This window comes from Dendrobates tinctorius, unplaced genomic scaffold (assembly GCF_039654945.1).
Source record: "Dendrobates tinctorius isolate UK_male_01 unplaced genomic scaffold, ASM3965494v1 ptg000037l, whole genome shotgun sequence".
Lineage (NCBI taxonomy): Eukaryota > Metazoa > Chordata > Amphibia > Anura > Dendrobatidae > Dendrobates > Dendrobates tinctorius.
In genome coordinates this window covers 30,694,672-30,709,463 of record NW_027361705.1, presented here as the reverse complement: position 1 = coordinate 30,709,463, position 14,792 = coordinate 30,694,672, and the positions used below count along the sequence as shown (strand labels likewise).

At 43.1% G+C, this 14,792-nt stretch overlaps 1 protein-coding gene across 1 annotated transcript; it reads left to right on the top strand.

Moving 5' to 3' along the window:
- Positions 1-279: 279 nt before the first annotated feature.
- IFITM10 (interferon induced transmembrane protein 10) lies at positions 280-6,111 on the top strand. The gene is made up of 3 exons (XM_073574029.1): positions 280-443; positions 2,455-2,802; positions 5,554-6,111. Exons 2-3 carry the CDS (start codon positions 2,542-2,544, stop codon positions 5,701-5,703), a joined length of 411 nt encoding a protein of 136 aa, XP_073430130.1. The 5' UTR covers positions 280-443; positions 2,455-2,541; the 3' UTR covers positions 5,704-6,111.
- The last annotated feature ends 8,681 nt before the right edge of the window (positions 6,112-14,792 follow it).

The following is a 14,792-nucleotide window of genomic DNA, read 5'->3' as shown; positions in this document are numbered from 1 at the left end:
CACCTGCTGTCTGCTTGTCCATGCATGGCATCACTGAGAAGGGGCAGAAGCCATTAGGTGGTGCAGATCTTCTAACCGGCAGAACAGCTCCCTATGAGGTATATAGAGGTCAACTTACTTTATGTCCCTTTATACTCCCTCCATCCCCTATATTAATCATTCATGGATACAATGTTTCTTAAAGGGCTTGTTAAGTGTTTACATGTATCATGTGTGGATCTTTCTATGGACACCCCCTTCCTTACTGCTCCTCCTTCCTTTCTTTCGCTCTCTTTCCAGCTCCTTGGACACCCCCTTTATCCTCCTCCCTCCTCTATAGTCTGTCTGATACAGAAGGTCTCTTGTTTTAAGACATGCAGCTGTTCCTATCGGCTCTCTCTCCCTGGGGGTACCCACTAGTCACGGACAGGCGGTCAGAGTGGTCCTAACCAGAGCCCTGCGAGGTGAGTAGGGACCCAACTGATGCCCGCAACATCTTAGTGGAAGATGATACCAAAGGGCAAAGACGGCGTGATGTTCTGCAGGGATCATATTGATATCTGATGCAGAAAGGACTGGTGTCCTTGCCAAATTGCTGCAGTGCTTACAATAATCATCCGGTGTTGTAGTTATTGCATTGAGCAATTTTTGTTGGGTGGGGGGGGTAGAAGATGGCGAGTCTGGGTGAAATACTTTGGCCACAGCTCGATACTTCCAATGAAATGTTAGTGGCGGTGCCTATGTGATGCTCGGGGTATTTCGCATACGCTGATGTCTTTCTGGGATGGGAGATGCTGGGAAGCTCTGTTGAATGCAGCGGGAGGCTGCCAGCATTGGGATCTGGTGATAGATACGGATCAATGATCTCCATTCTGTTGGGCGCAGCGCAATGAGCTGCAGGTTATTGACAAGTTACGATTTCTCCTGCAGTGCCCAAAGCCAAACAAAGAATGGATGTGTGCTGCAGGATCATACCGCAGAACTGGGAGATGGGGGTATAGGCGATGGGGGGAGACGAGGACCGGAGAGGAGGGGGAAGGAATAGTTAAGGCAAGAGAGGAACAAACAGGTCTATTTTTCACTCTCCGGTAGAAGGCTCGGCTCTGCCAATTGCTTTGGCTACGCATCAGGTTGAAATGTGCCTTTAAGAGATTGTCGCTTCCTTCTGTTATCAGGATATTAGTCATTAATGACATCTTGCTATGTGACGCTCTCCCGGGTGACTCTGCTGTTCTCCCTGTCAGTGCACTTTTCCGTATTTTCCTTGACCTTGCACATGTCACTAGACGTCCAATCTTACATTGACTACAAAAATGCGACAAATATGTAATGGGGATGTTTCATCAGATAATGACCCACTGGGTTACGTGTATTTTTTTATTTCTTATCACAATCTTTAAGAAAAAAATAATTTAAACAGTCTTTCAATTTTTACATAAGCCACCGGGGTTTTTTTTTAGACTGTCTAATCAGGAAGAGTTTTCAGCGGTTTCCTTATCATCAGAGGCAGGATTACAATGACAGGTAACTCCTCTATACACAACTGATAACGCAGGATCCACCAATCATAATAGGAGATGTCACAGCTGCCCCTGCTCCTTCTCCCTTCACAATGACCTGTGCACACACACATTAGATGCTTCAATATAACAGATAGGGTTAAGGTCTGTTCATTGTGGATATGTACATGTGTTGTTTCCTGAAACAACAGGAAGTTAGAGTCTAAATAAAAGTCCCAATGGCCAAAGTGAACATTCCAATGTTTCTATTTGTTATTTTTAATAAAGATGGTGATATTGAAAAAATGCCTATACATTTTTGAAAATAGATTTATCCAAGAAACCTGATTTAAACAATGCATAATTCCCTTTAAATATGAAAAAGAATTAAAGGGGTTGTCCACTACTATGACATCCTCTTCTCGAATTTGGCCCCAATGAAATAAAAAAATTATAGTCACCTCCTGTGCCGGTGCCATTCCAGTGGTGTTGGCACTCGCGGTCCTGGAGTTCTGGTGCGTTGGACTGACACGTGATGCTCGGCGCCCAATTAGCTGTGACTTCACCTTCCCCGCGGCCTTTGTACGGATTGAACATGAAGATCAAGTCAGAGATCAGCTGCAGCCCAGGCTTCCAATTTATGTTCAATCCGTACGAAGGTGGAGACAGTGATGCCAGTGCTGATTGGGCGCTGGGAACCACGTGTCATTCTATCACACCAGAGCTCCGGGACTGTGAGTGCTGATAGCGCTGGATTGGCGCCAACACAGGAGGTGAATATAGTTTTTTTATTTTATCGGGGCCAAACATTTGTTTCAAGAAGGGGTTGTCCTAGTAGTGAATATCCCCTTTAAATGTCCTAAATGGCTTTAAGATCGCTGGTTGGGTAACTAGTAAACGTTACAGAATTGTCTATCTTGGTGAATCTTGCATTCATCTCAAAATTCTTTTCTTTGTGACTTTCTTTTGTCTCTAGCCGCTTTTGCTCCTCGTGGGCAGGCTTGGGCTCTGGGCCTCCTCAATAGAAATAGCACTCACATTGCTTGCCTTCCTTCTATGAGACATGGAAAATAAAGCTTATAAAGTTGAAGGTACGTGGCACCTACCACAATGTAAACACACCCTGGAGCGTGAGAAGAAGAAGACCAAGCCTCCTCCAGGGACAGTGTCTGTGGCCACCGGTAAAAGTGGACCTGCGGTTACCGTCATAGAGATTTCCCCTGAGACAACGGAGGTAAATGATTACTACCTGTGGTCTATCTTCAACTTTGTCTACCTGAACTTCTGCTGCCTGGGCTTCATCGCGCTGGCCTACTCTCTAAAGGTGAGCTTTTTTTTTTATAATTATTAGTCAAAACAAACTCAAGCCAAATCTGAAAATAAAAACACAACAACATTGACAAATTAGCCAAAACTTATAGACGATTATTTTTCTACATTAAAAAAGTAATAATCAAAAAGTATAAAAACTAAATTAAGTCTATAACTCCACACACTAATATTAACATTAGCACCACTTCAAAGGTGACCTTGATCTCATAAATTAATACAGTATATAATTCCCGAGCCATTACTCAGTGGGGATCTGGCCTCTGAAGTTCCTACTGATCCTGAAGGGTCCACAATGCTGATGTAGTACTGAGCCCTCTCTAATGTCCTTCTCTAGACAACTGGGGGCGAAACAAATACATTGAAGGAGCTGCTGCAATAAACCAGCTCTGCAGACCCTTTATGTTCAGGATTGGTGTGTGTGTGGGGGGGGGGTCTCAAAGGTCACGTTAATGTAAATTCTAAAATGGCAAGGCAATAGGTACGATCTTAATAAATTGCCAAGACAAGATGGTGGTTAGTACCCAAAAATCTCTCATTTTGACCCATCAGACCACAATACAGATTTCCACTGATCCAATGTCCAGTTCTTGTGTTGCTTGACTCAAACAAGTTTTTTCTTTTTGCAGTCCTCGGTACTAACTTTTTTTGTAGCAATTTCACCACAATGATCAGCTTTTCCCTGTCTCCTCTGGATAGTCGATGTTGATATGTATCTTCCCTGCATCTTAATGTTTGTGCATAATTTTTGAGAGCTGTTATCTGAGGTTCTATCAATTTCCAGTTTCTGAAATTGATAATTGATACCTGATGAACTTATCCTCTGCAGCAGAAGTAATTCTTGGTCTTTCTTTCCTGGTGTGGTCCTCATGAGAGCCAGTTTCATCATAGCGATTGACAGTTTTCATTGCTGCACATGAGGGTGACTTCAAGGTTTTAGCAATTTTCCCAAATTACTGACCGTCATGCCTAAAAATAATAATGGATTGTCACTTCTCTTTATTTAGTTGAGTGATTCTTGCCATATTCTGGCGTAGAATAGTTGTGTAATAGGGCTCAGCACTGTATGGATGTGGACCAACACTGTCTCTGCAAAGCACACCTGATGGTCACAAACACTTTGTTAAGGCTGCTGATTCCATAAATGAACTCTTGACGAGGCAGACCTAGTCATTAGAAGCCATTCCAGGTGATTCCTGATGAAGCTGCTTGAGAGAATGCCAAGGTGGTGTAAACCTGTCATAAGAGTAAAAGGGAGGTTCTTTGAGGACTTTAAGATTTATCACATATTACTGGTTTCCTTCACTTGTTTCTTTACTCCTTGTTTCCATATTTGTTCCTTCCTGCTATTTCTACCTTCAGTCCGAATCTACAATATGCACATTCCAATAATATCATGGAAATACATTGTATGATCAAGTGTCTACAAGCTTTTGACTGGTACTGTAAAACAACGCACTGGCCAGCTTCTGCGGGGAAAACATAGTCCTATAGAAAACTAGTCTAATATGTTTGAATCATCCAAAAAGCGAAACATACCTTTTATGCATGGATATACACAGAAGTTGGCCCTAGAGCTATAGAAATTCTGAGCTTCTATTATGAGGTTCTTGATTACCAAAACCCTTGCCTACCAAGTTCAGGAATCAAAGAGATGGTTCAATAATGTTCTGGAATGCAAAATCCACATCCATACTGGCTGATATGTCTTCTCCAGGGATGATCCTTGACTCTAGAGATTGGCGTAGGAAGGTATGGCTTCATTATGTGGCTGCTGGCATGTATAGAGGACAAAGCAGTGCAGGACCAGTGAGTTAGAGAATCGTGACTGGGACATTTGTATGGGCAACTGTTGGGTTGATGTCTCTATGGCAATCTCTACACATTGGGAGCTGCTTTGCGAGTTCAGGGGTGGTCTTCTCAAAGAGGTTCTCTTGGGTGGGAACAGTCTTCTGTGAGCAGTACTATTTGGAACAATGGATGGGTATCATTATCTTGAAGCAATCAGGCTGAGAAAACAGAATTACCGTGATGTTTTTGCTGAGCATGATTTTGGTGCTGTGGCCAAATAATACAGGTAAGAATAGAGCATACACAGGAGAGTTGGTGTGGTGCGTGCATGTAAAAATCATGACCTCTAAAATTGACTTCCAGGGACATCACTATGCATATTAATCTCAGCGCTTATAAGTATGCAGAGTCCATATTACTACGTCCTAAGAAGCAGACATGGACAACACATAGCTTAGGAATCGTATTTAAAGAGGTTGTCCACTACTTTATCATTGATGATCTTTCCTTAGGATGGGTCATCAATGTCTGATTGGTTGGGGTCCGACAGCGGCAGTGGCTGCCGGCTGGAAATGCTCAAATGCGGAACTGCTCCGTATTCTGATAGTGGCCACGGTGGGTTACTGCACATCTGCCTCTTATTGAAATCAATAGGGGGCAGATGTTCAGTACCCAGCCGCGACCACTAACACAAGAGGGACCAGCTCCGCAAACGACCATTTCCGGCCAGTGGCTGCCGCTGACACCGAGAACAGCTGATCGGCAGGGGTGCCGGGGGTCGGATTCTGTCCAATCAGACAATGATGACCCATCCTAACCTATGGACAACTATTTTAGATATTTATAGTCTAAATGTTCTTTGGTTAAAAATAAATTAGAACTTTCATTCTGAGGAGCCACATTCCCATCCATTTATTAAATTTGGTTTTGACTGTTGATTTTTTTTTTTTTTTAGGTCAGAGACAAAAAACTCTTGAACGACCTCACCGGCGCAGTGGAAGATGCAAAGACGGCGCGGCTGTTCAACATAACAAGCTCAGCGCTTGCGACTCTCACCATCATCATTGTGCTGTTGTACCTGCGCTCGCCGCCCGCTCACTATTAGGAATGTGCCCCTTTGTATACAAACTGGGAGTGAGATAGCTCTTCATCTTCTACTGAGACAGTGAGTTCTGTGCAGTATGATTAGATGTAGCCGGAAGCCACATTTATCTCCTTTTCCTCTAAAATTTCAACCACATCTATCTCCGGAACACACTGTGACGTCATCACGCCTTGCCGTATGGCAGCCTCCAATGGGCTGATGGCGGCTTATATGCAAAACCTCATCAGCGGGAGGGATTAACACCTCAGCACCGCAGGGGGAGACGGCTCGTTCTGTGAGATCGGACTGATACCCGGGCCCCTTCCCTACTGTGCCTCGTCAAAACTGACCAAGCCTGTGAATTTAGAGTGTCAGCTCTTTGGGCAAGTGATCACATCCTATCAAATAAAGGACTAATGTTTTCTTAAACCGTGTTTGTCAGTGTCGGAAGGCAGTAATATGTCTGTAGGACATGGGGTCTTTAAATTCTAGGGTTTTATTTGATAAGTACCCACTATAGGTCAAAATGCCTTCAATATTCCTGTGTATGAAGCAGCATGAATATAGTGGAAGGAGAATTTTCTAGTCTAATATAGCATCTGATATAAGGTAGATGGCTGTCCATGAGTCAGTAAGGGTGGAGATATAGGATAGCGCGTTATTTGTACTTCCCTCGTTGAATATATAGTACATTTGATTTAATTCGCTTTTGATTATTCAGAAAATATGATAACGTTCCAATGCAAAAATTGGGGAAAGATTTATTTTTGGTGGTTCTCTTACCTGTGACAGTCCAAAAATCTACAATAGTTGAATATTCAGCATCTATCAAGTTCCTTTAAGGCCGCATTGAAGAAAAAAAAAATATATATGTATATATATATATGTGTATATATATATATATATATATATATATATATGGTAAAACAGATAAGGATTGAAATTGCAAAGCAAGAGACTATGGTCTATGGAAACTTACTTGATTATTTTGTAAATCCTGGAAAAGAATAAAATACATGAAATGTGTCTTTATAACATGATTGCTAAATCATTAAGTTCGCCTTAAGTAGAATAGTTGTAAGGGTTCATTCACACCACCTTATTTTTGGTCCGAGTGCTGTCGAGGGGGTTAAAAAATTGGATAGCACTCGGACCAATTTTACTTAATGGGGCAGTGCAGGTGAGATTTTTTTTCACTGACTCATTCTGGGAGTAAAAAAAATCTCATGATGCGCGAGTTTCTTCCGTAAATTGCTCATTCAAGGCACAAAACAATTTGGATGCCATATGGAGCCATAGTATAAAATCAGATTTTAAAGCTGCTGAAAAAAACAGGTGAGGAACAGATCGTCCCACTTTTCTGGATGAAACTCTGAACGATTTTTTATACCTATCCTAACACTGACACTGACCGGTGTTGATATTTGCCTTACCGACTGCCCACCTACAAAACACTACATGGACCATGATTCTTCTTCGGAGATCCTTCCCCCACATCCTAGCATTATGCCATGATATGCTAACACGGGAACAGCTCTTTAATATCAATCTTATTTTATGGACTTAAAGGGTTTCTCCAGTTTAGAAAACACAATTTTATATTTTTTGGGGGGTAATAGAAAGGGTCTATTCTCTTGGCTGCAAAACGCGTTTCTCGCTCAGGATGATCTGTCCTGCCTTGCGTTACACCGACAGACTGTCGATTTGAATCGGCACACTGAAATTCTTCATTTGCCCTGTGGTGGCGCTGCAGGAAAAATAAACTTTGACTGCCCGAGTCCCTGAAGCTGGGGTACAGGTAGAGGGACATTCTGCGTTTAGCTTATTTTCTCTGGACCCTATTGAGAAAATTATTAACTTTTTATAACTGAACACTTTATTTTTGCAGTTTTCTGCTCATGCCTGGTAAACTTCACATCCCCCACCTCACTGCATCCATAGAGTACATATAATATTACACGCTGACCATTGAAATAAACATATGTAGGGAATAAGGGCGCACCACGAATATCGCATAAATAGTCAAGATGGTGCAAAAAGGAGGTGCCACATAGGTAGTAATTGTAATGAACACCAGGGGGAGTAAGGAGGGAGACAGCGATCTAGAATCAGTGCGTGCGGAAGGCAGCTAAGTGCAAACCGCACGAGAGCAGGACCTGAGACATGTGACCACCGGGGCAGTGGCCGGAGGTGGAGCTAACATACGGGAGAGAAAATGAAAGCAGGAACCGGCGGCACCCGGAGTGAGGTCAGACAAGCCGAGTTCAGTAGCCAGAGGGTAACGGAGTGTTCTACGGACGAGGCAGAAGAATGGTGCAATACAAGCCGAAGTCAGAAACCAGATAGGAACGAGAGAACCAGGGGCGTAGACAGGAGGGTAGTCAGATAACTTAGCCAAAGGACAGAACTGGAGATATCATAGAAGTACGGAATCACAAAGCAGACTCGAAACGTGGGACAAGCCAAATCATACACAGAACAAGCACTCAGAGAAACAAGCAGTATAGACTAGAGTCACTAGGTCAGCTGCTCAGCTGAGAACGGAAGTATCACTGACAATCGCCCAGCACCAGAGCGGGGTATAAATAGCCCTCCCAAAACTAAAGGGAGGCCATACAAAGTTAACCCCAACAAACCAAGGACAGAGAAGGAAATCCCGACCTAATATGAACCCATAAAGTATGCCAAGAGGAAGGATTGGTGGCAGTGACCAATAAGAAATGCCTATCTGGAGAGGTACATATCACCTGAAGGGATGTGCCTAAGGATCAGGGAAGTGCCAGTCAGAGTTGCACAAGCACAGGGTCTGGGATCCAATTTTAATCCTGTAGTCATTATCTCCCTAGACAAAACAAGTGTGATTTGCTAATTAAAAATATTTAGTAATATATTAAATTACATTTCCTTTAGCTATTTTTTTCATTAGGCTGGAGTCATACTGCTGAATTTCTCATGGGATAATTGCATCGCATAGCAGGGACTGGCCGGCACCTCTCCTGACCTGAGCAAGACAGCGTGATGGATTACTATGCAGCTGTCAAGCTCAGGTCAAGAGAGCAGACAGTGCGAGTTTTACGATGCGATTCTCGGACGAAAAATACGCCAGTGTGTCTCTGCCCTTACCCAGAGAATCCCTTTAAGGTCGGGGTCAACATGATAAATGGTTACAATCATAAAAACAATCACTTTTGCAATTTACTTGCTATGAAAAATCCTATCCGTTCTCAAGAACAGAGATTTCTAATTCCCTAGTGTACTGCTCGTTGCCAAGCTTAATGGCAACATCTGCAGTCTATCGAAGACGGCCAGGTTCCTACGCAATGAATGCAGTGTTGACGAGCTGCTTGCTATACGACTTGCATGCGCTGGATTGCTGGTTTTCGACAGGATTCAGTGCCCCTGTGATTCTCTGCATTTGCTAGCAGCATGGGAATCTGCCATGACCATGCCACCAGCCAAAATTGTCTATCTTCAAGAGTACCCTGCGGCAAGGTTGAAGGCGGTAGGCAGAGGAGCAGAAAGATCCCGAGAACAACCCTAAGGGTGTGTGCACACGTTGCGGTTTTTGCTGCGGATCCGCAGCGGATTTGGTCCTGCGGATCCGCAGCGGATTTGGTCCTGTGGATCCGCAGCAGTTTCCATGCGGTGTACAGTACCATGTAATCCTATGGAAAACCAAATCCGCCGTGCACATGCTGCGGAAAATTCCGCGTAGATTCGCTGCGGTTTATTTTCCGCAGCATGTCACTTCTTTTTTGCTGTACCCCAGCTGCATTCTACGTTCCGGGACACTCTCTCTCTCTCTCTCTCACTCTCTCTCTCTGCCTAAGCTTTTGCATTGGCCTATTTGCCTTTTTGTAACTTTAAAATCTGAAAATATTTTTTTTTCCTAAAATACAAAGAAAATGTGTCATCTTTAACTTTAGGCCTCTTAGAGATCATTCCAATTTCAACTTGCTTAACAGTAATAATGTCCAGGGGTGTCCAAACTTTTACATGCCACTGAACTGATTTAGTATATTTGTGCACTTGTACATTATTTTAACACTAAACGTGTGATAGCCCTATATTTCTTTCTTTTTTTTTTTTACGGCGGGTGGGGGGGGATTGTTTCCTTTTAAACATGCAGCCTCCTCTCTTTATAGGGGAGATAGAATCGCTTATGAATGTTCAGATATGTGAATGCTGCAGTGCAATGTGTGAGCTAATTTATAAAATATATTTTTTATTATTCTATATTTTATTTTTTTTTGTCTTCCAAAATATTGTGTAAAAGATAAGTTTCCTCCAGTAAGGGCCAAAAGATGGTATTAAACAGTAAGATTGTGAGTAGTCCAAGTTTCCACTAGATGGCAGTACAGAGCAGGCCCACGACTTTCCGCCAAGGTGGCCCTCTCCACATGGCACAGTAATAATCGGGGCACTGCTCATTAGCTCCTGAGCACCACAAATGTCCAATAAAACTATTTTAGACCATTGACTGACTGTCTCTTCTGCTAATTATATTACGCCCAAACCAATTTTCCACCCCAAACCCGTTCTCGCTCCAGCCTCACAGCTCACCAATCACTTACCCTGTTGGTCCTACTCCTTACACATTGCCCCCTGCGGAATATGATGGCGCTATATAAGCATAATAAATAATATAAGTAAAGCATAATAATATTTCAATAGAACTTCCAAGTATTCTGATGAAACAGTACCCTGCGCTAGATCTTAGGAGAAATGATAGTTTTCACCTTCACGTCACCGTACAAATGTCTCCTACATAGTAATTAGGTAAATATCTGCTGGGGATCATGAAAGGTCATGTAAGTGCAGAAGTGTCGGATTATCACCTATAGAATCACAAGTCCTTCAGGTCTAACCACTTCTCTCCCCAGAAAGAAGATTTTTTTACTCTACTGACTTTATTGACTTTTCAGATAAAAAAAAAGCTGATCATCAATTCATACATTTCCTGCTAACGATACTGCCCTGGTGCCAGGGTTTATGATCCCAGGGGACCCGAAAGTACCTAGACCAAGGGGGAACTAAAAGTATCCAGACTCAGGAGCCAAGGGAGACCTAAACATACCCAGATCCAGGGGCACCCAAATATACCCATACCCAGGAGAATAGGCGGACCCAAACATATCCAGACCCAGGAGCCCAGGGGGACCCAATAGAACTCAGACCCAGAAGTCCTAAGAGTATCCAGACCCAGGAGACTAGGGGGAAAGAAACATACCCAAGCCCAGGAGCTTAAGAGGACCCAAACCTACCCAGACTGAGGAGCCTAGGATGACCCAAGAGTACCCAGATCCAGGAGTCTAGGAGGACCAAAATGTACCCAGAACTAGGAGCCTAGGGGGACTCAAAAGTACTCAGACCCAGGGGGAGCCAAAAGTACCCAGACCCATGAGCCTATAAGGACCCAAAAGTACCCAGACCCAGAGGGACCCAAAAGTACCCAGGCCAAGAAGCCTAGGTGAACCCAAAAGTATTCACACCGAGGAGCCTAGGGGGACCCAAAAGTATCCAGCCCAAGGAGCCTAGGGGAACTCAAAAGAATCCAGACCCAGAAGCCTGGGAGACCCAAAAGTACCCAGATTCAGGAGCCTAGGAGGACACACAAGTGCCCAGACCCAAGAACCTAGTGGCTACGCTGCAGTGGTGGTTATCCCCCTTTCACTACCTTCTCTGAGACCAGGAGTCCTCAGTTTCTCTCTCTTCACTGTGTCACATTTCAAGGCCGGACCCTGGTAAGGGGATGCCACTCAGGGACAAGGTGTGCACCCAACTAAGTCTTGGTGGCAACTAACTCTACCAATATGTCATGTTGTTCCTTTTGACGAGAATACCGGGACCAATGTTCCTTCATTACCCGCAAAATATGATGCAATGTTCCCACATGAAGAAAAGCTTGAGAATGGCTAGTCTCCCGGAAAACCTCCCCAGAGTCATTCTGGTGAAAGAGAACCCGAGGTTAGATAGTGAAACCAGCAGCCAACACTAACCCCTATCACAGGAGAACCAGCAATGACCTAAAAGAGTGGAAACTAAGCAGCATTACATCTACAATGCCAGCACATTGCTTCCATAACCCTTTCCCGACATCCACTGTAGCTGTATGACAAATGTCAGCTGCATGAGTATGGAGCGGGCTCAGGAACTGAGCCAGCACTATATATGGAGGAGTCAGCTGTTATACAGCAAGCACCTCTCTAAGTAGTTGTCCGGGGAAGACAAGTTATCATCTATCCACAGGATATGTGATATCTCATTGATCGTGGGGGTCCGACTGCTGGGACTCGCACCAATCGGCAGAACAGGGCACTTTCATTCCTGTTAGGCCACGTTCACATGCTCAGTATTTTACATCAGGATCTGTAAGCCAAAACCAGGAGTTGGTGATAAATACAGAAGTGGTGACGTGTCTGTATTATACTTTTCCTCTGATTGTTCCACTCCTGATTTTGTCTTAAAGATACTGATGTAAAATACTGAGCAAATACTGAACGTGTCAACATGGCCTTAGACTGGAGTCTCAGTGCGCATGCTCGACTGCCTCTCCATTCATTCTCTATGAGTCTGCAGAGAGCTGCACTCGGCGTTTCCAACAGTCCCATAGCGAATTAAGAGAATGGCGTTTGGGCATCCAACCTGCCGCTCCATTTTGTAAAAGGGATAAAAATTCCCCGTTCTGCAGATCGGTGCAGGTCCCAGAGGTCAGACACCTACAGGTCAGTAAGTTAAGTGATACAGTGGCCCCCTTGACTTTTCACTTATTTTTTTTAACATTACAACCTTTGTTTAAATATTTTCATAATCTGATTTGTGTGTGATGCATCAGCCATAAATAGTCTAAGGTGATAAAGTGAGAAAATATATGCATAAATTACATTTATGGGATCACATACCTACAAATTGTCATGTGCATATGTATTCACCTCTTTTGCTATGAAGTCTCTAATAATTTCTGGTGGAAGCAATTACCTTCATAAGTCCCATGCTTAGTGACAGGACGTCACCTGTGTGCAATCTAAGGGTCACATGTCTGTCAGTATACATTATACACGTTACCTTATCTATCGGTCAAAAATAAGGAACAAGAATTTATGGCTTTCCAGAATGTCAATGACAGCAACATTCACATCACGTACCAATGTGATCGTCACACTGAGGAGGGACAGGAATGACGAGGTGCAGACCAACATATTCCGTAAATCTACATCCACTACCATGTTGTTGCACGCCTCCTCCTCACACCCTATGCACACGATCCAGTCCGTCCCCACGGGACAATTTTTGGTCCTTCGTAGATTATGTTCTACTGAAGTCGACTTTATGAAACGAGCCTGGGATCTCAAATTACGACTACAAGAGCGTGGCTATAGTAATAAAAAAAGCATACAATAGGCCAATGGGATATGTTTTATAACCCAACCCTGACGTGTGCTTCTCAACAACTTTGTCTCTGACTTGTTTGGAGATCTCCTTGGTCTTCATGGTGTCTGGTTAGTGGTGTCTCTTGCTTTATGGTGCTGCAGCCTCTGTGGCCTTTCAGAAAAGGTAAAGTGAATAAAGCTCAACTAAAACACATGGATAAACAATAATCACTAGGAAAAAACCTATATAAAAAATATTGGCTATGTAAATATACTAAAGGACTGGCATGGACCTATCTTCATGGTCATCAAATGGAAATAACATGGTGCCATAACAAACCTGCCAAGAGAGGGCCGCCCACCAAAACTCTCAGCCCGGGCAAAGAGAGCATTAATCAGAGAGGTAGCACACAGACCAAAGGATCTGCACTGTTCCCATACAGAAACTGGAGTATCTGTCCATACGACCACAATAAGCCGTAGACTCCATAGAGGAGGCCTTTATGGACGAGTGGGCAGAAAAAAGTCTGTAAGGCTCAGTTTGAGTTTTCCAAAAGAGGTGGGAGAATCCCCAAATGTATAAAGCAAGGTGCTGTGGTCAGAAGAGAATAAAAGTTAACTTTTTGGCCACCAAGGTAAATGCTACATCTGGCGCCAAATCTACACAGCTCATCGCCCCAAGAACACCATCTCCCCACAGTGAAACATGGTGGTGGCATCATCATGCTAGGGGATGTTTTTCAGCAGCAGGGACAGGAAAAATGGACTGAGTTCAGGGGAAGATGGATGGTGCGAAATAAAGAGATATTCTTGAGCAAAACCTGTTTCAGTCTGTCAGTGATTTGAGACTAGGACGGAGGTTCACCTTCCAACAAGACAATGACCCAAAGCAGTCTGCTAACGTAACACTCGAGTGGTGTAAGGGGAAACTTGTAAATATTTTGGTGTGGCCTACTCAAAGTCCAAATCTTAATCCAATGTAGAATCTGTGGTCAGACTTGAAGATTGCTGTTCGCCAAAGGAAACCTCTAACTTGAAGGAACTGAAGCAGTTTTGACTTGAGGAATGAAAAAAAAAATCTCAGTGGCAAGATGTGTAAAATTCATAGAGACTTATCCAAAGCAACTTGCATCTGTAATTGCCTCAAAAGGAGGCTCTACAAAGCACTGACTTTAGGGGGTGAATATTTATGCACACTGAAGTTTTCAGTTATTTTGTCTTATTTGTTGTTTGCTTCACAATAAAAACAAAAAAAAATGGTCACAGTTGTAGCCATGTTCTTTAAATGAACTGATGAAAACCCTTAAAAGAAAAAAACATGAAATTCCAGGTTGTGAGGTAGCAAAACACGAAAAATGCCAATGAGAGGGGGTGAATACTTTTACAAGAAATGGTAACATTGTATGTAGCCTAAAATGTGATCGATGAAGACATCAGTTCACCAGCAAAACATGTCCCTTCACAGAAAAATAAGGAAATTAATAGCAACAAAAACACAACTTTTAACAAAGTTTTTCATTTTTTTAATCATTAAAGCTTCACAAGAATGGTGTTGCCGCAATCGTATGGACCAGAGCAATCAGGACGGCAAGGGATTTTTACGCACAAGAAAATGCAACAAAAAAAACAATGGAGGAATTGCTGCTTTTTCACATGGAATTTTTATGTTTTTCAGCACATTATACAAAGAATATAAAAGAAGGGGAAGAAAAACATAAATGCAGGACTGTCAGGAGTTCT

What these genes read in the sequence shown, in the direction of transcription:
- IFITM10 (XM_073574029.1), top strand. Translation starts at nt 2,542, where the DNA reads ATGGAAAATAAAGCTTATAAAGTTGAAGGTACGTGGCACCTACCACAA. An exon ending in CGCTGGCCTACTCTCTAAAG is followed by an intron (nt 2,803 to 5,553) that starts GTGAGCTTTTTT and finishes TTTTTTTTTTAG; the next exon opens with GTCAGAGACAAAAAACTCTT.